Below are 24,920 nucleotides of genomic sequence, written 5' to 3'. Positions count from 1 at the left end.
ACACATCCAAGCGAAGTGCAATGAAGGGGAAGCAGATTGAGCATGGCAACCCTTGGCCTGTCCTTCCTGTACAGGCTAGATCAGATGGACCAATCCAGGACCATGCTTTCACACCAGGAAAAAGGGTGTGAAAAGAACCAGGAAGGCACTCCCCCTGCAGGTTATATCAGGGAAACAGGGATCTGAGTCTTGGACAAAGCCAAGCCACGGGGGCCATGGGGATGGCAAATGTTGCCCCTCCCTCCAATAGTAGATCAGAAGGATCCACTACAACTTCGTCCAGTGGATCAAAGCCACCTTTGAACACCCCTTAGCAATGGCTAACCCAGAGTGGTGCTCCCAGGCCAGAGATTATAAAGGGAGCAAGGAATTTCTCCCAAATGTTATAGGAGACACCACTGTTTTTCCTGCAGTCAATCTAGAGATGGAAACATGGCCAGATACCATCATGGCCAATGCTCTCCTTCCATGCCCTGAAGACACAGGTAAAAAAAAGGTAAAGGTGTCCCCAACCAGTCGTGTCCGACTCTAGGGTGTGGTGCTCATCTCCATTTCTAAGCCGAAGAGCCAGCGCTGTCTGAAGACACTTCCGTGGTCATGTGGCCGGCATGACAGAACACCGAGGTGCACGGAACGCTGTTACTTTTCCCGCCGAAGCGGTACCTATTTATCTACTTGCAATTTCTTGCTTTTGAACTGCTAGGTTGGCAGGAGCTGGGACTGAAGACGGGAGCTCACTCCGTCACGCGGCACTTGCGTCTTGAACTGCTGTCCTGTCGACCTTCCGGTCTGCAGTTCAGCGTCTTAACCACTAAGCCACCGCGGCCTTACTAAGACACAGAGAATGCTACTATTCCAGAAATCTCTATGGTGCAAGGAGCCTGTCTGGAACCTGTTCTCATTGAGGAACTGAGGAGTAGATGCCAAATCTAAAGCAAACCTGGCCAACGTGTCACAGGCAAACACCTCTTTGGCAATTCCTTAGGTTCATTATTAATGGAGACCAAGTACAAGAAAAAGCTCTCCCCAATCCCATTAAAAAGAATAAGAAAAGCATAAAAGAAGTAAAATCCTTTCATTCCTCAAAGCCTTTCTACTCTAATAAGCAGCCAAGGGATTTCAAACCCAGATGTCAGCAGTTAGCAAAGGGCCAAGCCTAAGCAACATCAGGCACTGCAGCACCCCAACAAAAATCCCAGCTCTGCACGACTACAATCAGCTATCTGCAGAGAATGTGGTTTGCTGCTGCCTGCTGATTGCTAGTATTTGGATGGCACCAACGTTCCACTACTAGGTCCTCAACTCTTGTTTCCAAGGATTTCAAAGTTTCATAAGAATTCCAAGGGACAAGTTCATCCCAGTTCCCCTTTCTTCCAAGCTGGTCAAGGTTAGGGGGGAGCAGTGAAGTGGGCAAGTTTGCCGATGACACCAAATTATTTAGGGTGTTTAAAACAAGAAGGAATAGCTAAGAACTCAAAAAGGATCTCTCCAAACTGGGGGAATGGGCATCACAATGGCTAATGCAGTGCAGTGTAAGCAAGTGTAAAGTAATGCACAGTGGGGCAAAAAAAAAAAAAAAATCCCAACTTCGCATAGACACTAATGGGGTCTGAGCTGGCGGTGACTGAACTGGAAAGGCCTCTTGGGATTGTGGTGGAACAGCTTGATACAAATGTTGACTCAGCGTATGGGTGCTTTTGAAAAGTCAACTTCTGTGTTGGAAAGCAAAAATAAAACTGCCAGTATTGTCATGTCTTTACATGAATCTATTGTGCAACCAGATTTCAAATACTGTGTACAATTCTAGTTACTGCACCTCAAAAAATATTGTAGAGTTGGAAAAGGTGCAGAAACGGGCAACAAAAATGATCAAGGGCCTGGAGCAACTCCCCTATGAGGAAAAGTTCCATTTGGTCTTTTTATTTTGGAAAAAAGGCGAGTAAGCTGGGACATGATAGAGGCATATAAAATTATGCATGGTGTGGAGAAGGTGAATACAGAGATGTTTTTCTTCTTCTCTTATAATACTAGAATCCAGATTCATCCAGTGAAGCTCAGTGATGGGAGATTGAGGACAGATAAAAGGAAGTACTTCTTCTCACAGCGCATAGTTAAACTATGGAATTCGCTACCACACGTCGTAGTGATGGCCACCAATTTGGACTACTTTAAAAGGGGATGCAGATTCATGGAGGATAATAGGGCTGACAGTGGCTATTAGTCATGATGGCAGCATATCTATCAATACCAGTTGCTGGGGAGCATGAACATGAGGGTGTTACCGCATTCATGTCCTGCTTGTGAGCTTTCCATTGTGGTAGGCCACTGTGGTTAGATAGTGGTGGACTAGATAGGCCTTTGGTCTGATCTAACATAGCTCTTCTTATGTTCTTATATTCTTTAGTCATTTATAAAGATGTTGAACAAAACAGGTCCTGGGACAGAATCCTGTAGCACTCCATTTGTCCCTTCTCCCCAGGTTAATAAGGAGCCATTGATGAGTATGCATTGGGTATGGTCCATCAAGCTACAAATCCACCTAATAGCATAGACTAGCTCACATTTTACCAGTTTGCTAGCAAGAATATAATGGGAGACCTTGTTGAAAACCTTTCTGAAATCAAAATACACTATATCCATAGCATTCTGATCTACCAGGCTATGAACTTTATCTCCTAGTAACTTTCAGAAAAGATCATGTTAACCTGATATGTCTTCTTGAGAAATCTATGCTGGCTATTTGTAACTGCATTCTTTTCTAAGTGCTCACAGACTACTTAATGGTCAGTTTTAAAACCTTTACAAAGATAATGACATCAGGCTGACTAGTCAGTAGATGCTCGCCTCCAGTCTCATGGCACTTCAGCCGTTCTCCAAAAAATTTCAAAAATTATAGAGGCTGAGATTACATCTGCAAATTTCTTTAGTACCCTAGCAGGCAGTTCATCTGGCCCTAAAGACTTAAATTCATTTAGATTGGCTAGGTGCTCCTGTACACCTCTTTACTTGACTTGTGGTTCAACTCCATCCTTTCATCTGTTTGATCTGTTTTTGCTAGGTGAAGCACAGTTTCCTTTGTTGGAATGAGACTGAGGCAAAGTAGGAGTTGAGTTTAGTCCAGGCTCCTTCCAGTTCCCAGTGACAGGAAGATGAGAGGAGGACTCTGAGAAACCTACAAAAGTATAGGTTCCTAGTAAATCTGAAAAAAAGTTGACTGGAGCCCTCGCAATGCCTCCTCCTAGACTTCTTGCAAGGGGGTCTCTTCTCCAATCCCATGCCCAACACGCTCTGCTTGCCAAGATGGTAGGTGGATAAAGCAACAGTCCTCTGGGTTTCAATGCCCATATTAAAAGATTCCTTTGAGTCACCGTACTGATCAGTTCCTCACATGACTCATAAGACCCCAACATGGAGACTGAACATAGTTCTCAAGGTTCTCAAACCAAAAAAAAACTTTTGAACCTCTAGGCGCTATGCCATAGAAGATGTTGTCTGCTGAAGCTGTTTCTGGTTACAGTGACTTCAGCTATAGAGTGTCAGAAATAGGGGTACTATCAGCAGAAAAAGAGCTCTGCATCTTCCACTCAGAGAAGGTGATACACCATCCAGATTCAGAATTAATTTCCAGAAATAGTTCAGGTTTTCATAGAGCATAAGAGTTCAAACCTCCCTTCTTCTGCCCTCATCCTTTCACTCATCTAGAAAAGGGAGTAGCACAACCTAGATATACGTGGGTTTTACAAGTTCTGCATTGACAAAGCTAAACCTCTTCATCAGCATAGTTCTGTGTGTCCTTCAAGAAATTGAACTAGGGAAAAAAGATCTCCATGGCCTCCCTAGCTAGGTGGTTCTGGGCATGCGTAATGCTTGTTACTCAGCACCAAATCTCTGTACCCTAGAGGGTGTTTGAGCTCATTCTGTCAGAAGGGCTTCCACCTTAACAGCATTCTGGGAAAGGGCTCCCCACGATGAGATTTGTATGGCGGCAATATGTTTATCCATCTGTCACTTCAGTAAATGTTTCAAAATTGACACTTTAGCATTCTCAGAGGCTACTGTTCTCCAGTGGGTGTTGCAGCTGTAGCAGCTTTGGTTTCTAGGTCCTGGTTGCTGGCACTGCTTTCTGCCCAGGGAAGTACTGCTTTTTAACATCCCAAAGCTAGCTGTTTTCTTCCCCTCAAGGGGAGAAATGGAAATTCTGGACTTACCTGTGAATTTGTCTTCTCAAGGAAAGGAAGACAGCTAGGCCCACCCTCTGCACAGCTAGATCTGGGATGGTTGCAGTGAGCCTCAGCTATCATAATCCAAGCATACAGAGGTTTGGTCAGCCCCAAACACCACCTTCATTCATTCAGACCTTCTCAATTTTTAGAGGAACATAAGTTCTTAATATTTATTATCTGAGAGCTCCCCACAGGTGACCTTTGTTCTTCCCCAAATATGTAACTTGCTTTAAAATACTCCTTTGTAGGCCTGTTGGTTTCCCCAAGTTTTTAAATGTTTTGGTTAGCATCTAATAGTAGTTGAAATAGTTTTTTTTCCCACTGCAGATACGTTTATTGCGAAAGGCATTTGGGGGGATCAAGTGGTTCTGGAATATCTGTCAGGGTGGACACTGAGCCCATAGAATCCCAGAGTAGTTCTGATTCTGAGGAAGAGCAGTCGCTCCTGGGAGAGGAGCGCGCTCCTCTTTCCCAGGACCAACAGCTGACGGAGATTCCTCCCACCAGCATTCCTAGTTTAGTTAGCAGTCCAGGGAGTGACCAAGCACAGATAGCAGATTTGGTGGATGTGCGACGCAGATGCAGAGAGCGGCGCCAGATGGAGGGCGCGGAAAGAAGGCGAAGTGCCAGGTTGGCGCGCAAACAACGGCTGCGCCCAGAGGCTCCAAGGGAAAAGGGGAGGGACTCTCCCTAGCCCTTAAGTTCAGGGGTCTGCCAGTAATTCCCTTTCAAACGGGGACCAACTGTTCCAACTTAGGGCATAGGTACTGTGCTGCTCAGATCTAGTTGCAATCGGTATAGTTGTTAAGTTGTAAAAGAAGAATAAAGCTTTGAAAGGAATTCCTTTGTCTGTGTCTGGACTTGGCTACTGGTTTAGACAGAGACCTCCAAGGAGCCCTTGACAATATCCTCTTCCAGGCTCCAGAATAATTCAGTTTGTCTTCCTGGCCCTGGAGGATGGGGTCTTACCCAAGGCTGGCTTCCCTCTTTCCCTCCAGAAGAACAGAAATTCACAGGAAATCCAGAGTAGCCCTATTACAACCTAAATAATATCATTATTTAGGTTTGTGCAACCACTCCCATATTGAATCCTTGGTCCTCTTGGCTTATAAAAACTGGCAGGGGGGAAATAGCTGGCTGGGCCAAGGAGGTGATTAATGTGAGAGGGAGTGGCCCCAGATCTCCTGAAAGAGGCGGTGGTGAGACCACTCCTGAAGAAACCCTCCTTAGACCTTGAAACTCTTAATAATTTTAGGCTGGTGGCAAATTTCCTTTCCTGTGCAAGGTCCTTGAGCAACTGGTTGCCAACCAGCTCCAGACACTCTTGGATGAGATTGATTATCTGGATCCATTTCAGTCAGGGTTCAGAACAGGTTTTGGCACAGAAACAGCCTTGGTCGCCCTGTACAATGATCTATGTTGGGAGAGAGACTAGAGGGATTGTGACTCTGTTGATTCTCCTTGATCTCTTGGCAGCTTTCGATACCATTGACTATGGTGTCCTTTTGGAGTGATTGTCTGAGCTGGGAGTGGAAGTTACTGCATTGAAGTGGTTTCTGTCCTGCTTGGATGGTTGGCTCCAGAAGGTGGTGCTTGAGGGATATTCCTTGGCTCCATGGATTCTCCAATATGGGGTTCCACATGGATTGGTTTTGTCCCCCATGCTATTTAACATCTACATGACATGCAGGTCTATTTCTCCTTTTCTTCATCATCACATGAGGCTGTGGATGTGTTAGATCAGTGCCTGGCTGCAACAGCGGACTGGGTGAGAGCTAATAAACTGACACTCAGTCTAGACAAGACTGAGATGCTGTTAGTGGGTGGTTCTTCTGACCAGATGGAAGGTGTTCAACCTGTTCTGAATGGGTATGTACTCCCTCTGAAGGAGCAGGTTTGTAGCTTGGGAGTTCTCCTGGAGCCATTTTTGTCACTGGAGGCTCAGGTGGCCTTGGTAGCATAGAGTGCTTTCTACAAGCTTCAGTTGGTGGCCCAGCTGTGACCCTATCTGGACAGGGATAACCTGGCCTCAGAAGTCTGTGGTTTGGTAACCTCCAAGGTAGATTAATGCAGTGCACTATATGTAGGGCTGCCGTTGAAGACAGTTTAGGAACTGCAGCTTGTGCAAAGTGAGGCAGCCAGATTGACTGTGGGGACCACAAGGTCTGAACATATAGTACCAATTCTGTCCTGCTTGCATTGGCTGCCTGTATGTTTCCAAGACTAATTCAGGGTGCTGGTTTTGACCTATAAAGCCCTACACATCTTGGGACCAAAATGCCCATCAGAACACCTCTCCCAGTATGAACCTAACCATACTCTATTATCGTAATTCTGAGGCCCTCTTCCAGGTGCCTCCTCCAGGGATGGTTCAGAGAGTGACAACAGGGGGGAGGGCCTTCTTGGCAGTAGCCACCCAATTATGGAACACTCTCCCCACTGAGTTTCACGTGGCGCCAGTGTTGTCATGCTTTCAGTGTCAGGTTAAGACTATCCTCTACTCCCAGGCATTTGACAGCATATAGTAAGGTTTTAACTGGTCCTGGGATTTTTTGTTGAGTTTTTAAATTCTTTTGTAAATGGTTTTTATATTATGTTTTTACTCTATTTTAGAAGTTTTTAATCTTTTGTAAACTGCCCAGTAGAGAACTGTAGATGATGATGATGATGATGGCAACCTTTATGTGGTTTTGGCGGGTTTATTGAAGTCTACATATCAAGTTGTGAAACATAAGACAGACCTTGTCCTAAGCCCACTTTGGTTAATCCTAGCTTTGTTCTTTGTAGATATATGCAAAAAACCTGGTGAATGCAGACCGCTGTGCACTCTTCCAGGTAGATCAGAAGAACAAGGAGTTATATTCAGACCTATTTGATATCGGGGAGGAACAGGAAGGGAAACCTGTCTTCAAGAAGACAAAAGAAATAAGGTAAAAATAGCAAGTCGGCCATTCTTATATGCCAATATTGCTATCCAGTTTCTGTGCATATGTACAGCTAGTGTGACAGTTTTTGTCACATCGTGACATGATTCCCACCAGGACCTGCCTCTCCAGAAGTTAGTTCTTCTGGAAATTATAATTGGAGCGTCATGAAAACTACATGCCTGAAGCTATAATGCCACTCTCAGAAATACCATCTTCTGTTGGCAGTTATTTTGGAGATCATGTTGCTACAAGATAGGTAAAGATGTGAGTGTTAAAGTAAGTTGTAGCTTTTCATTTTGTCAAACGTTAAAATTTGCTGGCCAGTAATCACTCTAAATGTGAAGACCAACTCAACTGAGCAACTCAGAAAGGTAGGGCACCTTTGCCTATAGGATCCATGGACCGTTCTTGGTCTATCAAGGCCTTTTTCCTCATTTGCCTCAGAACAACTGGCTTGCAGGATAGTTATGATATAGCAGCAGCCATATAACCAGAGGAAAAATATGTGGCAAAAGAGTTACATTCCCTATGGCAAGAGATTTACATTCCCTGCCCCTTATGTAGGTAACCCTTGGAAATGATTAGGTGGGAACGTTTCTTCTTTTTCCTTTTAATTTTATTTTAAAGTACACTTGGGTTAGAATTTGTTGTTGTTCAGTCGTTCAGTCGTGTCCGACTCTTCGTGACCCCATGGACCATAGCACGCCAGGCCTTCCTGTCCTGAGCTCTCTCCCGGAGTGTGCTCAAGTCCATATTCATTGCATCAGTGATGCTATCTAGCCATCTCATCCTCTGCCATCCCCTTCTCCTTTTGTCTTCAGTTTTTCCCAGCATCAGGGTCTTTTCCAGGGAGTTTTCTCTTTGCATTAGGTGGCCAAAATATTTGAGTGTCAGCTTCAGTATCTGTCCTTTGAATGAGCACTCAGGGTTGATTTCCTTTAGGATGGACTGATTTGACCTCCTTGCAGTCCAGAGGACTCGTAAGAGTCTTCTCCAGCACCACAGTTCGAAAGCATCAGTTCTTTGGCGCTCAGCCTTCCTTATAGTCCAGCTCTCACAGCCATACATTACTACTGGGAAAACCATAGCTTTGATTAGACGGACCTTTGTTGGCAAGGTGATGTCTCTGCTTCTTACTATGCTGTCTAGGTGTGCCATAGCTTTCCTCCCAAGGAGCAAGTGTCTTTTAATTTCATGGCTTCAGTCACCGTCTGTGGTGATCTTGGAGACCAAGAAAATAAAATCTGTCACTGCTTCCATTTCTTCCCCTTCTATATGCTAGGAAGTGATGGGGCCAGATGCCATGATCTTAGTTTTTTTAATGTTGAGTTTCAAACCAGCTTTTACACTCTTCTCTTTCACCCTCAACAAGAGGCTCTTTAGATCCTCTTCGCTTTCTGCCATTAGGGTGGTATCATCTGCGTATCTGAGGTTGTTGATAATTCTCCCAGCAATCTTAATTCCGACCTGTGATTCATCCAGCCCGGCGTTTCTCATGATGTGCTCTGCATATAAGTTAAATAAGCAGGGTGACAATACGCAGGCTTGTCATACCCCTTTCCCAATTTTGAACCAATCGGTTGATCCATGTCTGGTTCTCACTGTTGCTTCTTGACCCAGGTTTCTGGGTTTTTCAGGAGACAGGTAAGGTGGTCTGGTACTTCCATCTCTTTAAGAATTTGCCACAGTTTGTTGTGATCCACACAATCAAAGGCTTTAGCATAGTCAATGAAGCAGAAATAGACGTTTTTCTGGAATTCTCTTGCTTTCTCCGTGATCCAGCGAATGTTGACGATTTGATCTCTAGTTCCTCTGCCTCTTCGGAACCCAGCTTGTACTTCCAGTAGTTCTCGGTTCGCATACTGCTGAAGCCTAGCTTGTAGGATTTTGAGCATCACCTTGCTGGCATGTGAAATGAGCGCAATTGTACGGTAGCTTGAACACTCTTTGGCATTGCCCTTCTTTGGAATTGGAATGTAAACTGACCTTTTCCAGTCTTTTGGCCACTGTTGAGTGTTCCACATTTGTTGGCATATTGAGTGCAGCACTTTAACAGCATCATCTTTTAGGATTTTAAATAGCTCAGCTGGGATACTGTCATTTCCGCTAGCTTTGTTGTTAGTAATGCTTCCTAAGGCCCACTTGACTTCACTGTCTAGGATGTCCGGCTCAAGTTCAGTGACCGCACTATCATGGCTATCAGGGACATTCAGATCTGTCCTGTATAGTTCTTTTGTGTATTCTTTCCACCTCTTCTTAATCTCATCTGCTTTTGTTAGGTCCCTGCCTTCTTTGTCCTTTATCATGCCCGTCTTTGCACAAAACGTTCCCGTGATATCTCCGATTTTCTTGAAGAGATCTCTAGTCTTTCCCATTCTGTTGTTTTCCTCGATTTCTTTGCATTGTTCATTTAAGAAGGCCTTCTTGTCTCTCCTATATATCTTCCCCTTTCTCCCTTGCTTTTCACTTCCCTTCTTTCCTCAGCTACTTGTAAAGCCTCATCAGACAGCCACTTTGCTTTCTTGCATTGCTTTTTCTTTGGGATGGATTGAGTTGCTGCCTCCTGAACAATGTTACAGACCTCCGTCCATAGTTCCTCAGGCACTCTGTCTATCAGGTCTAATCCCTGAAATCTATTCCTCACCTCCACTGTATACTCATAAGGGATATGATTGAGGTCATACCTGAATGGTTTAGCGGTTTTCCCTACGTTCTTCAATTTAAGCTGAAATTTTGCAAGAAGCAGCTCATGATTTGAGCCACAGTCAGCTCCAGGTCTTGTTTTTACTGACTGTATAGAGCTTCTCCATCTTTGGCTGCAAAGGACATAATCAATCTGATTTCGATATTGACCATCTGGTGATGTCCATGTGTAGAGTCGCCTCTTGTGTTGTTGGAAAAGAGTGTTTGCTATGATCAGCGTGTTCTCTTGGCAAAACTCTATTAGCTTTTGTCCTGCTTCATTTTGTACACCACGGCCATGCTTGCCTGTTATCCCAGTTATTTCTTGACTTCCTACTTTAGCATTCCAATCCCCTATGATGAAGAGGACATCTTTTTTTGGTGTTAGTTCTAGAAGGTGTTGTAGGTCTTCATAGAACTGATCAACCTCAGCTTCTTTGCCCTCAGTGGTTGGGGCATAGACTTGAATTACTGTGATGTTGAATGGTTTGCCTTGGATTCGTACTGAAATCATTCTATCGTTTTTGAGATTGTACCCTAGTACTGCTTTTCCCACCTTTTTGTTGACTATGAGTGCTACTCCATTTCTTCTAAGGGATTCTTGCCCACAGTAGTAGATACGATGGTCACCTGAATTAAATTCGCCCATGCTTGTCCATTTTAGTTCGCTGATTCCCAAGATGTCGATATTCAATCTTGCCATCTCATATTTGACCACCTCCAGCTTACCTTGATTCATTGATCTGACATTCCAGGTTCCTAAACAATATTGTTCTTTACAGCATCGGATTTTCTTTTCACCACCAGACACATCCACAGCTGAGTGTCCTTTCGGCTTTGGCCCAGCCGCTTCACTCTTTCTGGCGCTACTTGGAAATACCCTCTGCTCTTCCGCAGTAGAGCGGACACCTTCTGACCTGAGGGTCTCATCTTCCGGCGTCATATCTTTTAGCCTTGTGATACGTTCCATGGGGTTTTCTTGGCAAGAATACTGGAGTGGGTTGCCATTTCCTTCTCTAGTGGACCACATTTTGTCAGAACTCTGTGCCATGACCTGTCCGTCTTGGGTGGCTCTGCACGGCATAGCTTATGGCTTCACTGAGTTACGCAAGCCCCTTCACCACAACAAGGCAGTGATCCATGAAGGGGGGGGGGGGTTAGAATTACATTCAGCCTATTTTAAGCCTTCTGGTGCTTCTTGGATCTCACTGCCTTAGGACCAAGCTACACATGATAGTGACAGCCTCATGTCTTAAAGTGCAGGTCTTCCACAATCATATCTAAAGTGAGATGTATGAGATGCTGTTTAAAGTACAAAAGAGGTATGTGGACAGGACATACTGGACCCTCTCCTGCCTATCACTTCCCCATCTGCCAAGTTCATTTCCATTATTATACCCCAGCTGATGGAAATATTGCCAGGATATGGGAGAAAGACTGGGAGAGAGAAGATTCAGCACCCCACAACTGCATACCTCTTTAAATCATCCCCCCCCCCATATACACACCACCCATTTTATACAACATTGGAAAAGACTAACATTTAAGGATACACATCTTCCACTGCCGTATCCAGTTGGCCCTTACGGTTTTGGAACTCCAGTTTGTATCAGTATCCAGTAAATGGTTTTGCCTATTTCATATCTTGAAAAGGCTGCAACCTATTCTGTCAAATTCAGATTTTGCAACCATCAGTTATTCCCAATACTTTTGCATGGGCAAGTCTCAGCCTTGTTAGACATCGTTGTTGGGACAGGAGATGATGTTCTTTCCACCCTCCAGTTGATTAAAAAGTTAATCAGAGCTGCCTTCCACCACCACCAGTTCATCAAATTCTTCATGGAGTCTTAATGTGATCCTTTGAGTGCTGCCTCAGTCTCCCCTTGAAGCCCAGGATGCTACTTCCCTGACATTCCTCAGCCTTAAGACTCTTTTCCTAGGGGCTGTGGCATCAGCCCAGAGAGTCTCAGTAGATCAGGAGCTATGTATTTTCCAGTGCGACCACAACATCCTCAAACTGGGACCCATTCTTCATCCCAGAGATTAACTCAAGTGTCCCCAGAGTCCAGGAAGTTTCTCTGTCTTCCGTTCTGTCCCCACTCATCTATGCCCAAGGAGTGGAAATGATACTCTGATGTCTGCTGGGCCCCTAAATTCTCCATTGAACATACCAAGCCCCATAGGCAACATGACAGCCTGTTTGTCTTCTTCCACCCCTGATTCCTGGCAAAAAGGTGTCCCCGTTCACACTGTCTAGGTGGCTAAGGGATGTCTTGATCTAAACTTCCTCTATGCGGTCTCTTCATGGAGGTGTCCTGCCATATTCCATTAGGAGGGCACCTATCTTTGTTGCTTTCTGAGCTCCTCTCGAGGTAACCTATAGGGCCACTACCTGAGTCTTGTCACACTCATATAAGGGCAAGCTACACATGATAGTGACAGCCTCATGTCTTAAAGTGCAGGTCTTCCACAGTCATATCTAAAGTGAGATGTATGAGATGCTGTTTAAAGTACAAAAGAGTACTACAAAACTGACATTGCTTTGGCTGATACTGCGTTTTTGCAGAGGGTTCTCCCTGGAGTCCTTAAGTGGCTACCAGGGTATTTGGGCAGGGGGTGGGCGGATTCATGAGGGCACTCAGCTCAGGGAAGGTATTACTTTTAAACTTCTGAGTGCTAAATGACCTAGCTATAAGGAGAGGAGAAGGAATTCTTACCTGGTGAATTTCTCTCCTCCTCATAGATAGAGGGTCATTCTACCTGTGCTGTGCAGTGTCATAAATCCTGAGGAGCAAAACCGTTTCTTTTCCAGTATGTGGTTCAGCAGTTGGACAGGTCAGACTCCTTCCCTGCTCTTCTGCAGCATGGTAGGGAGCAAGTTTTGTTACAGTTAGATGTTAATTATGGAGTGATTTTGTTTTTGTAGACTTTGTCCATCTGCGAGTTAAGATGTTACTCAGTGCTGAATTATGTTCTTCCTCTGTACAAGAGAAGAGCAATTTGCCAGGTACAAATATCCTTATTTCTCATAATCATACTGCTTTAATATGTGCATTTCTCTTTATGTCATATGCAGGTTTTCTATTGAAAAAGGAATAGCTGGTCAGGTAGCAAGAACAGGCGAAGTCCTCAACATCCCTGATGCCTATGCAGATCCACGTTTTAACAGGTAGGAATTTGGTAGGTTTGCAACACACAAGACAGCTAGTGGTGTCTTTGTATTCTTCTACTCTAAATTTAGAATGTGCATTTGGACTGATGGCCTTTCAATGTAGTTGAATTTGGGGAGGAAGGAGATTATTAAAATAAATATTATTGAGGTAAAGCTAGTTCTCCTGAAGCTCCCAGAAGACATTCCTTAACTTTGGGATGCTGCCTCCGTCTGAAGCATGTAAGCAAAGGTGAAACAACCCTTTCTCTTGGGAAAGGGCCACCCTGCCCTCCCAGACCAGCTGTGCCTAGCGAGCTGTTTGGTCAGGACAGGTTGGAGCTCCCCAAGAGCCACTGGATCTAGCTTTCTCTATTCTCTCAGTTCTGCCCTCCCCACAATCCTCCTGACATGCCCAAGCAGGGTCTGTGAGTGTACAGAGGTCTTGGGGATGGGGGGTGGAGGTGCCTATCACTGCTGGGTGCCTTCCCCTGCCTTCCTGGACCTAGTTGGAGCTGCTTCTTGCTGCAATTAAAAAAAGCACATGCAAAAACAATTAATTCTCCCATTTGGCATAGTTCTAAATTTTCTTCTGTTCCAGATCAGGGGTTGAAACCTGCTGATTTCTCTCTGAGTTTTTTTTTGTGTGTGTGTGCTCTCCATTGGTCTCAATGGGAGGGAAAATAAGTACACCAGCTCCAGGGCATTTCCTGGGGTGTACTGGAGGAACAAGGAGTTTTTGGATCTGACAGAGCAGCAATAGTACAGCAGTGATGGCAGCTTGCTGTTGCTATCCAAGGGAAGCCTCCACAAGCAGTGAGGGAGGTCTGCTACATCAAATGTCCCCTCTGCATCCTCCCAAAGGAGCATAGGATTGTTCTATGAAAGCTCTGTGTAAATGCGAAGTATTATTTGATAGTCTCATATTATGAAAGTGAATGTGTTAAAAACCTACAAAATTAATTTTTGTTCATCCTTTTCTTCTTCCTTGATTTTCCAGAGAGGTAGATCTCTACACAGGCTATACCACCAGGAACATTTTATGCATGCCTATTGTGAGCCGAGGAAGTGTAATAGGCGTTGTGCAGATGGTGAACAAACTAAGCGGAAGTGCCTTCTCTAAAACTGATGAGAACAACTTTAAAATGTTTGCAGTCTTTTGTGCTTTAGCTTTACACTGTGCGAATGTAAGTTTTATTCCACAATGATAGCCAAGTGGACCAAAATGAAACTAATTTATTTGATGAAATAAACTGTTAATATTAACTAGCTGGGATTTGTTTGGCCAAGTTAGTTGTACTGATTTGATCGTTAATAACTGTTACGTTGAGAGATGACAGAGATTGAGCTGATTCTATTTGTAAAGTTGTAGGATTAAGTTTTCAGTTACATTCTTGGTGAAAATGTAAAAAGTCTTTCCATTCACACCATAGTGACCAAACCAATGTATTATTTCTTTTAAAGCATTCCTAATTACCCCTTAAAATAGCATCTCTGAGTAGTAGTAGTTAGATGTAAGTTTTTAATTTAGGAAAAAGTTTAACCTTGGTGGAAAAAACATATGTCTTATCTAAAAAAATCTTTTATTTTAGATGTACCACAGAATTCGCCATTCAGAGTGTATTTACCGTGTAACTATGGAGAAACTTTCTTATCACAGTGTTTGTACAGCAGAAGAATGGAAAAACCTCATGGACTGTAAGCTCCCACCGCACCTCTGCAAAGAAATTGAACTGTAAGTTTTCAATATAATGGTTTTGGTATAGAAGTAGATATTACCCATGAACACTGGCAATGTAGCAGCTGTCACTGTTCAAAGAATCAAACAACATGGTATTAAATGCCTCTTTGCACTGAATGTGCAGGGTTTTTTTTAATAAAAAATGCAAATATCATCAGTTGGGGGAGGGGGTCTGAATATTAATGGGATCAGACAAGGCATGGAGAGAGATTTTTTACCCTTTCCTGGTCCTGAGGGAACTCCTTCCTCTAAAGCTAGTATTTGCATTGAGATGAAGTGGCCCATTGGCACCAATTTAACTTACCCCTTATCCCTTTCAAGGTTAGAAGTACCTGAAAATCTACTCACCAGAGAGTGACAAGGGAACTGTTGGTCACCATTATGCTGGTTAGCAGAGATTAACATACACACCAAATTAAGTGTATGACCTGATATAAATGTAGGGTCTAAAACACCCTGGGACAGTCCCATGGTTGTCATGGCAGCCATGATACGTTAATCATTTGTATAAACAGAACAGTTACTTTCAGATCTAACATATCTGTTGTGCAATACTGTGTTTCCAATACACCCAAGTATTTTACTGAGTTCATTGACCGGCAAATAAAACACCTGCTTCACACAAGTATGATGCAGGGGCAATTAATAATGAAACGGCTAGCAGCTCTATCATTCTGACCCTCAACATGAGATTATGAATATTGACATCAGAAGACTGTAGCTTGGAGTAATAAGATAAAGTACAATTTAAAATGTTTGGATTGCATTATTTTGCTTTACAATATTCATTACCACTCAGGCAGCATACAAATTTGTCATCATCAAAAATTCATTTCATTATTGTCATCATTATCATTTCCTTCCATTACTCTAATTAAATATTCAAGTTTTCAAAGATTTGCCTGTCATATCTTAAAATCAGTGTAGTTTTTCAAGAGCTCAGGAAGTTGTGTTTTTCCTTGGGAATCTTCTTTCTTGGGATACTCCAGAATGGGTTTTCCTTGCTATAGGTAGTACGAGGTGAACCCCTTTAAACTTCTTACAGTAAATGAGAGGGTAGACCCCCTGCTCTACATTTTGAGAGCTGCAAAAACTTCAGGAATGTTCTGCAAGAAAACTATTCTTGAGTTGAATAGATTATTATCCCAACCTTAAAAAAAATTACCAGAGCAGATTTAAGTGCACATAAAGGGCTGGCAGAATCGGACTTCCTCACCCCCTCCTCCCCACTGCAGCCCCTCCAACCCCCTGAAAATGCTAGACAGAGGGTTGACGGACCATGCTGAATGTGGTGTGATGTCATGCAGGTGACAGGGGAGAGGACATCCCCCCAAATCACGAGCTCTGCTTGTGCAGGTGCCTCCATCCAATTTTGGGAGATCTTCTCTTCTCCCTCAGCTCCTGTGCTACAGCCTACCGCATTCAGCAAGGTCCCTACTTTGTGTAGCATTTTGGGGCTGCCATGGGGAGAGGGGGTATGGAAGTTTCCTTTTGTAAGCGCTTGCACATGTTTAACACTGGATCCAAACCAATAGATACAATAAGATATAATGTAAGACCAATGTTCTTCTCCACATATTTACAACGAAATATGCATCAAACATATTCTGCTGCAAGTACACCGGGTAAAAACCGTGGGCATACAGTTCTTCACCTGGTCACAAATGGCAACTCTGTAGTAAAATACATAATTTTAGGAGAGATGATTATTGTTCTGCAAGTATCTTGATAAAGAACGAGGCCCATTGCTACAGGAGGTGGGAGAGCAGGACAGTACAAAAAACAAAACTGACATACTCAGGAAGGGAAAATAACCACTGTGCAGCTCATTCTCCCTTCTCATATTTCGCAGCGCTTACTTGCCATTATGGGTGTTTGGAGAAGATGGCAAAAAAAACTACAAAATTATAGATGCTCAAAGCTGTTTGTCAGTGCTGCTCAGGGCAGAGCGTAGGGTGTATTCCTTACTATAAACAATTCTCACATTAATTCTGCCTTGTGCTAGGCCCAAGCCAAAATGGCTACCCCCAAATACCCATCTCATTTGCAGGTAGAAATTGGGGGGCAGCCATTCTGGTGCCATTTCAAGGGGTTGCCGGGGAGAGGGCTTAACATGGTAGTGGTGATGCTCCCTCTATTTTGTAAAAGGTTAAAAGCCACCTTCTCTGCTCTCCTGGTAGCTTTAGCACCATGGCAGTAGGAGTTGAGCTGTTGCTACTGTGATGGATGGAGCCCCAGCCCTATTGCCATGGCAATTTTTAACTTATTTAAAAGAGAGACAGACAGACAGACAGAGAGTGCTCTTCTGGAGACAGCACAGAAAGCCCTTTGTGAAGTGATATCAGGTACTACATTAAGTAGAGGCTTGTAGGGTAATGGGTTGTATTAGGCAAGAACTGCACTGGCTGCCTATTCGCTACTGGGCCAGGTTTAAGGTTTTGCTACTAGTGTATAAACACCTAAATAACTTGGGACCAGGATACTTGAGAGAGCACCTTCTCCTTTATCAATCTGCCCAGTTGCTGAGGTCATCAGATGGGATGCTCCTGGTGGTTCTGCATGGATCTATGGCCTGATTGGAGTCTGCCTGGAGTCTTCAGTGTGGTGGCTCCCTTTCTGTGGAAGTCCCTGTCTCTGGAGATCAGGCAGGCACCAACATTGTGTTGTTTTCAGCACCCCCTGAAGACATCTTTATTTCAGCAAGCCTTCCTCAATTACCCAGACATGGTTTTTATTGGTATTCTGTTTTTTAAAATGTTTAATAAGTTGTTTTAATCTTTATACGTTTTAATATTGTGTTTTATCTTTTTATCTTTTATTGTTCACCACTTCAAAATCTGTTTAGATGTGGAGTGGTATATAAATGTTGTAAACAAACAAACAAACAAATAAATAAGAAGCCAGTCTGAATAAACTATAAATCAACAGTTTTTGAATGGAGGGACTGGAGTTAATTTTCAAAAGAATAGATACTGGTGTATAAAGCTCTTACCAATGTGTTCTCGTAAGCATTAATGTACACCCAGATGTCTTTCGTCTTTCTAATTGTATATTTCTTGTATAACAGATTCCATTTTGACATCAGTCCTTATGAAGATTTCTGGCCTGCCATTTTTGTCCATATGATCCATCAGTGTTGTGGGATAGGCTGGTATGAATTCATTTTTAAATCTATATATTTATAATTATTTGTACTGATTTGTATATAGTTATATTTATTTGATTACCATACAATGATCTGGTGGTATGAGATAATTTTATTTAAAATATTCTGTTACCAGTCATGCTCTCCAAGTCTTCTGTTGTTAAAATAAGGATTACTGTAAATGTGAATTTTCTTCTTGGGTTACACAACAGTTATCCTTGTTTCTCTAAAAAAAACATCCACCCAACCTTTTGTATGCACTGGTGAGAATTTATACAAAGTTGTGCTTCTAGTTCAGATGAACGATTTCGTTAAGTCCATGTAAAGGCAACTAAGGCCCATTTGTGTGTTAAACTGAGATAAAGCAATGCTAAATATTCATTAAAAGCAGTTACTAGACAACTCTCATACAAAATACTTGGAGAAATGCATTATTTAGAAAATTGTGGAAAGTCATGAGGGGAATCTGTTGATAATTTAATACAATTGATTTTCATTCTTTTACTCATATGATAGAATTATAAAAGGCAGTTTGGAAGGTCAATTTTTGGTCACACTGAATGTCCTGTGTGCCAGCAGACTTTGCCAACCTGGCGCCTTCCAGATGTTTTGGACTACAACACCCATCATCATTGACTGTTAGCTGGGGCTGATGGGAGTTGTAATCCAAAACAACTGGAGGGCACCAAGTTGGGGAAGGCTGCATGATCCAGCGCAGCCACAGGACAGAGGTGCAAACCATCTTTGGACTGCCTGCCTGGAGCTGAAGCACTCTTGGGCTAGAGGTAGGCTGAGCAGTGTCTCAGTTAGACTTCTCCCCTGGCGCTGAGGTAGGTGCGTGAGTGCGTCCAGCCCAGTCCCACCAAGCTGCTGCCATCAGCAAGAAGCAACGGGGACAATGGCTGTAGGCTTATTTTTTAGCCTGATGTTGAGATCAGTTTAGCAAGTATTTTAGCTGAAGAACAGCTAAAATTACTGCAGGAGCAGTTTATGCAGCCTCCCTTGCCCACAAATGATAACTGACAGAAGCAGAAGATCTGCTTTGACTCTTGATCCTCTATGGTCATTACATATTTTATGCTATAGAGTGAATCCAGTAGTTAATGGAAACTAGTGCCATTTCCCATCCAGGGCAAGGGAAAGAGCTCTGCTACTTGAAGCATATTTCTCAATGCTATCTTATACTGGAGGATGGAGGAAATGACATTTCTTCCATATTTCTCAAAGGAGGAAGGGTAAGGTCAAATGTCAAGAGCAGCCAAAAGATTGTAGTTAAGAATTCAAGGCCTCTTTGCATGCTAATTTTGACCCTTTTAGTGCTTTGTAGCCACTACGAATCACCTAAGCAAACAAGATGGTTTTGACCCTTTCAGCCCTCCATAGCTGTTTTTGTCACCTTAAAAAAAAAAAATGTTTACAATTTTAAAAACATTTTTCAGAACCTGGGGTCAGGGAACAACTTGTGTGTGGGGGGGGGGGATTCTGGTGGGTGAAAATGGCCCCCAGACCTCACACAGTTGCCCACCTTTGGTCTACAATAACTTCGCATGGTGATTTCACATGCATAGAACCTTGTTAATATGCATATGAGCGCCCTCTAAGGCTGCACACTTTAAACATGTCAGCTCTGGTCCAGCAGTTCTGGTGCATTTGCAGGAACTCTGATATGCAGATGGAAGTGTCTGCGAGCTAGAGATGTAAAAATTCCAGAACATTTGAAGCTGTGGGGGGCAGGGACAGGGTCTTTTTTTCCCCAGGGGTTTTCAGGAAACGACAGAAATCTTGGGAAAAATTGAAACATATTGAATACTTCCTTATTCGCTCTAAACTTACCCTTACTACTTTAAGAACATAACGTTCATGCTGTGTATCTTAGCACATAAAATTGTGCTGTTCGGTAAATCCGTAACACTTAAAAGAATAGCTGCCTTTGTGTTATCCAAACAATGGGTTGTATTTCTGTGAGTGGAAGGAGTCTTTCCGTTGGAAGAAGAGCCTCTGATCCAGCAGGCGCCTCTGCTATTGGAAGTGGAAGGGGAGCAACTGTTGCTGGTTCCCCCTTTCCTCTGTGGCCTCCTGTGCAAGCTTCCACTCTGGTCTGGAAGGTCCCCTAATTCTCGAGCAGATTTTCAGGGAGTATAGAGGGCAGCAGAGGAAGGGGGAATTGGTGAAAATAGCCTCTCCTCCTCTTCCATTAGCAAAGGCATTTTCTGGATCAAACGTCTTTCCATGAACAGAAGGGTACAATTGGATTCCACTCATTAATTACAAATATGCTAATTGTGGCGATAGAGTAGGAAGCTGGTGCATCCAAAAGTGCCTATTTATTATTTATTTACAGGTTTTATATACCACTCTATATCTGACAAGATTCTGATGCAATAGATTCTCTTAAATATTAAGAATTATAAGAATTCTTATAAAGCATTTTAAAGGGAGTAAAGTGCACCTAAATCAACATTTTAAAACTGTGCCTTAAAAAGCATTTCATTCTACATGAGAAAATATTCCCTGTGTGTTTTTCCTCCAATTTTTCCCAAAATTTCCAATTTTTCCATTGGAAAAATGGCAAAAAGACCTCAGGGAAAAAAAACAACCCTTTCTTTCTGTTTTTCATTCAACCTTCACATCTCTAGTGTGAGCAAGAACTGCTTCATTACCCTGACATCCGGAAAATTAAAGTGAATGGGGCAGTTCTAGCTTGTGCAGATCTCCATGTGTGCTTCAGAGCCCCACAGAGCTTTTTATTGGGAGAGTTATCATTTCTTCTCCATATTTTAATCTCATATAAAAATACATTTACAGTTTTATTTTTTATTATGTTTTGTTTTATATTGTCTCTGTGTGTATATACACAAAACACACACACATATATAGACAAATCTATATTATATGTTGATATAGATATGTAATGATTTTTATATGGGAAATCATATTTATTCCCCTGAGTTTGGGGTTGCATTTCTCTCAAAAATTTATCAGTCATGCTTTTGGCTCGTGATGCAACAACGGGTGGGTAAGTGGACTTAGGGAGCTGGATATTCTGTTACAATTTTTGCAATACTTGTAACCTGAGCAAAGTTCTATATTAAAAATATTTTGGATAAATGCTAAAGTTCCAACTGAAATGTCAGGAATCTTAACTAAAAAAGACACATACTGTCAGGTTTTTCTGATGCTAGACTAAACCTTCTGCAAATTGATATGTATCTTGTTGAACATACAGTCATTTCAGTATATTTCTGGCTTCAATTTTAGTTATTTATAATTTTCAGTTTAGGCCTGTTTACAGTGTATCTACAATCATTTGTAGATTATGGACAAATTAGCAATCAGACATATGGATAATCAGCCCCATTAAAACAGAGATGGGTAACCTACGGCCCTAGGGCCGCATGTGGTCCTCAGCCTAATTTCAAAAGCCCTCTGCATGTGATCAATTCAGACCTCTGGCCAGAGCGATCTGTCCCTCCCCAGGCAGTCTGCTGGGTGAGAAGGAAGAGGGAGGGAGAGAAAAAGAGGTAGTAGAAAGAGAAAAGGGGTGACCCACCCACTTTTGGCGCTGGCCCTGCCCACTACATGCTTCTGCCCTGTGGGCTGCTGACATGAGGCCCCAGGAATATCTTTTTATCTGTGAGGGAATGTGGCTCCCAACAGAAAAAAGGTTGCCCACTACTGTGTTAAAGGGTCTCTTTGAACTAAGCTGAATAAGTTTGGGTTAGCTAGCTTTGGGTGGGCAGACAGACATCAGGCTTGACAGATCTGTTTGTTTTTTTACTAGAACTCTGAAGTCCACCAACCAGAGCAAGGGAGGGTGTGGTTACATGCTCAGCCCAGAAATTAATTTTCAGGACTGGAACTGAGCTCAGTCATGTCATGCAACCCCCCCCCCCCGGCTCTCCCCATGATTCCAGCGTTTTTTCCATCTCAGCTGCCTTATTTAGAAGTATGTGTGGGGGCAGGGAGCCTTTTGTTGTTGTTGATACTGGGAACCAGAAACCCTTGGTAATCTATTGCAAATAACCTAGACATCTACCAGTAGATCCCGATCTACCTTCTGCCACCCATGAACTAGCCTTTTCATTTACTATAATGAGGCCTGTGGCCCATGTCTTTTCCTTTCTCACTTTCTCTTTTCTTAGAAAGCAGTGAACCCCATTACAATCAAGACCTGAAATATGAGGGCTTTAGGGGTATGAATTTCCAAGCTGGAAGAGTTCATATATTGAACCTCCTCCTCTTTCTGAAGTGTATTGCCATCAGTAAACAGAAGGCTATCTGCCAGAAAGCTTTAGGAAATGTTTTCCCTGTTTCTACTTTTTTATTCAGTGAACTTTGAAAAACCAGATGTTTCTACCTCTGAAAATCTTCCATGACGTGTGCTCTTCGGAGCACCAGAATGGATACTATTGAAACAAATATTCAAAGTAGTTTAAATACATGTAGAGTATTTCAACTTCATAAGGTTGTATCCAGTGGTGAATTTGCTTTAACAAAAAGTCATTCCATTTGGGTAAATTCAGGCACCCATTTTTCACCAATCCCCCCTCCCTACTGCAGTCCTCCACACCATATCCCATTATGTTGCAGAAGGGTCCCCTAACCCTCAGAAGGCGATGGGGATAGGGGTTAAAATGGGTAGAAGGGCTGGCGAAAAATTGGATGCCTTGAACCGCTTTCTGCTAAGGCAAAGCTACCATTCACTACAACCCAAACTCAGAAATCCATAAGAGCTCAGATTTCAGTTACATGTTTGGAAAAACTTCACATGGGCAGTTCTGCCTTTTTAAATGCAGGCATTTTTTTTCCCTGTTCCTCAGTTAATTAATCTTCTGTACATTAAATCAATGTGCATTTTTTCATGAATGCTGATGTAAGTTATAGTTACTTATTGTCAGAAGGTAGTGTAATTTGAGTAGAGGAGTTCCTTGTAACAAATATAGAGGTACAATTCAGTATGACTGTTTGCTTAAACTTTGACTTGGTTAATAATCAAAGAAACCTCTGTGATCACAAGCATGCCTTGGAGATAAGTTTCACTGACATCAGTGGGGCTTCTAAATAAACATGCTTATGATTGAGGTTTTAGCCATAGATAGGCGATATTTTAAAGTTCTTAAATAAATTTGGAGAGATTAATGAAAGCAAATTTTCAATTCTCAATTTTAAATGTTGATTTACCTGGCTAAATCTTAGCTTGAATTATAAGCATAGAGGAAAGGTAGTTCTCTTTCCTGCCATGTAAGCCTGCCCCATTTTGCACATGCAGGAGGAAAAGAAGGGAAGAGGCTATGAACACAGAAGATGCTATGATGTCAGCATTGAGCCTTTATGTGGAAGCTGATATTTTGGAGGAAGGGTAATTAGAGCTTTTAGCCTGGACACCAGCTTTGAACAGATGGAGTGTATGCATGTGTGGGATATGTAAATATTATTCGCTCTAGGAGCCAAACTCTTGTGACCTTAATTTGGATGTGGGACTTGGGTTAGCATCAGTGCCCTTGATCTACTACTAGTTGTGACTATTCTTCAAAATGCTTACTCTTTTTTTTTTTTTTAAAAAAGTAGACTGCTGAGAAATTACTTTGAGATTTTTGAGTTCAGACTCCAGGATTACAGTTGAAAGCTCTGTGGGACTCTGGTGTGGGCATGCAGCTCTGCTGTCCCATCCTCTTCTGTGAGTTGGAGAGATCTTCTCAAGAAGTCTCAATGGAATGTGTGAAATGTTGCCCTGCACAGTGACACAAGAGAACAGGGACTCCGTATGTGTGTCAGTTTTCAGACATATGCACTGGAGCTACTTTACAGAGTAAACATTTAAAATGGGAGTAGAAATCATATCACAGTTTTGCCTCCTGGGCCAAACTGTAGCAAGCATTCTCAGATAGACTTCTAGCAACTGGAAGTTGCTTTGCCAGCTAATGGTGGCAAAGCAAAAGACAGGCTCTTGAAGCCAGTAGCTTCTCTATCAGGATATGAGGCACACTGGAATAGAGAGGGGCCATCATTGTTCCCTCCTTCACTGTGGAGAGACAGGGGAACACCACCAGTGGAAGGAGGCAGTGAAAACTGAGGAAGAAGCAAGGGTATAATAATTCCCCCTGTTTCTTCAGTGGTCTGTCCCCACTAAGACACTGAATGGAGCTTACTTTTGATATCCAAGCAGAGGTGCAAAACAATCTGCTTTCCTATTTCCAGCTTTGCATTCACTTAGTGAAGAACTCTCCTTCTCTTTCGAATTGTTGGCTGGGCAGGAACTGCCTGATATAACCCCATTCTTAGCATTTTAGAAGAATCTGCCATAACCTTTGTTCGTTTGTTTGCAAAATGGGTTGAAGTCCCCCCCGCCCCCAAACCTGAGTAGCATTCAGTTATCTGATTTTGTGGGGTATGGGAGTGAACCTAAAAATGTTTCACATCTCTGCAATACACAAACGTTATATAGCAGGGTGGTTGAAGCGGAGAGAAAGGAGGAGCTTCTGAACTTTCTTGGCAAATGTAACTTGCTGTTGAATGTAACTCTATTTGAGTCAATGTACTCTCCTACATTGCACTTGCCGTAGAAGTTAAGTAACTGGGCCCAGTGATTTGTGGGGGGAATTAAAATCAACAAAAAATGCTTCTGTGAACTTTTGCAACACTATCAGCTGATAGTACTTTATCCTTTTTTTGTTTAGAATTAGTTTTACCTTTCCTTTCACATGCTTTATCTCACCACTTTCTTTTCTTTCAAGTTTTGAACTAGAAAAACTATGTCGTTTCGCTATGTCTGTAAAGAAGAACTACCGCCGAGTGCCCTATCACAACTGGAAGCATGCAGTTACGGTTGCACATTGCATGTATGCCATTCTTCAGAATAACCACAGGGTTTTCACAGACATAGAAGTAAGTTTAAATATGTTTTTTTCAGTATCGAGAACCATATCTCAGATAGGAGTGTGCAAAAATAAAAATTGCTTCAGAACCTGCTTTGGATAGGTGGACTATTTCACTTCAGTCTGCTTTGCCAAAACCCATTTTGCTTTGGACCTGAGGCAGAGCCTTGCTTCGGTTT

General features: G+C 42.7%; 1 protein-coding gene across 2 annotated transcripts in view; it reads left to right on the top strand.

Moving 5' to 3' along the window:
- The window catches only part of PDE10A (phosphodiesterase 10A), a 171,919-nt gene that overhangs the window by 122,486 nt on the left and 24,513 nt on the right, over nucleotides 1–24,920 (top strand). Inside the window, exons 11-17 of one of the 2 annotated variants that reach the window (XM_084827986.1) lie at nucleotides 7,011–7,153; nucleotides 12,909–13,001; nucleotides 13,981–14,167; nucleotides 14,573–14,715; nucleotides 17,789–17,872; nucleotides 23,136–23,225; nucleotides 24,601–24,751. In XM_084827986.1, coding sequence (XP_084684112.1) covers nucleotides 7,011–7,153; nucleotides 12,909–13,001; nucleotides 13,981–14,167; nucleotides 14,573–14,715; nucleotides 17,789–17,872; nucleotides 23,136–23,225; nucleotides 24,601–24,751 — 891 coding nt within the window. The remainder of the gene's footprint in view (nucleotides 1–7,010; nucleotides 7,154–12,908; nucleotides 13,002–13,980; nucleotides 14,168–14,572; nucleotides 14,716–17,788; nucleotides 17,873–23,135; nucleotides 23,226–24,600; nucleotides 24,752–24,920) is intronic. The other variant, XM_084827987.1, reaches the window with a different exon arrangement.

The sequence above is a fragment of the Heloderma suspectum genome, chromosome 1, assembly GCF_057233095.1.
Source record: "Heloderma suspectum isolate Gila_16-S chromosome 1, 16-S_ref, whole genome shotgun sequence".
Taxonomy (NCBI): domain Eukaryota; kingdom Metazoa; phylum Chordata; class Lepidosauria; order Squamata; family Helodermatidae; genus Heloderma; species Heloderma suspectum.
This window is presented reverse-complemented; position numbering and strand designations above follow the sequence as displayed.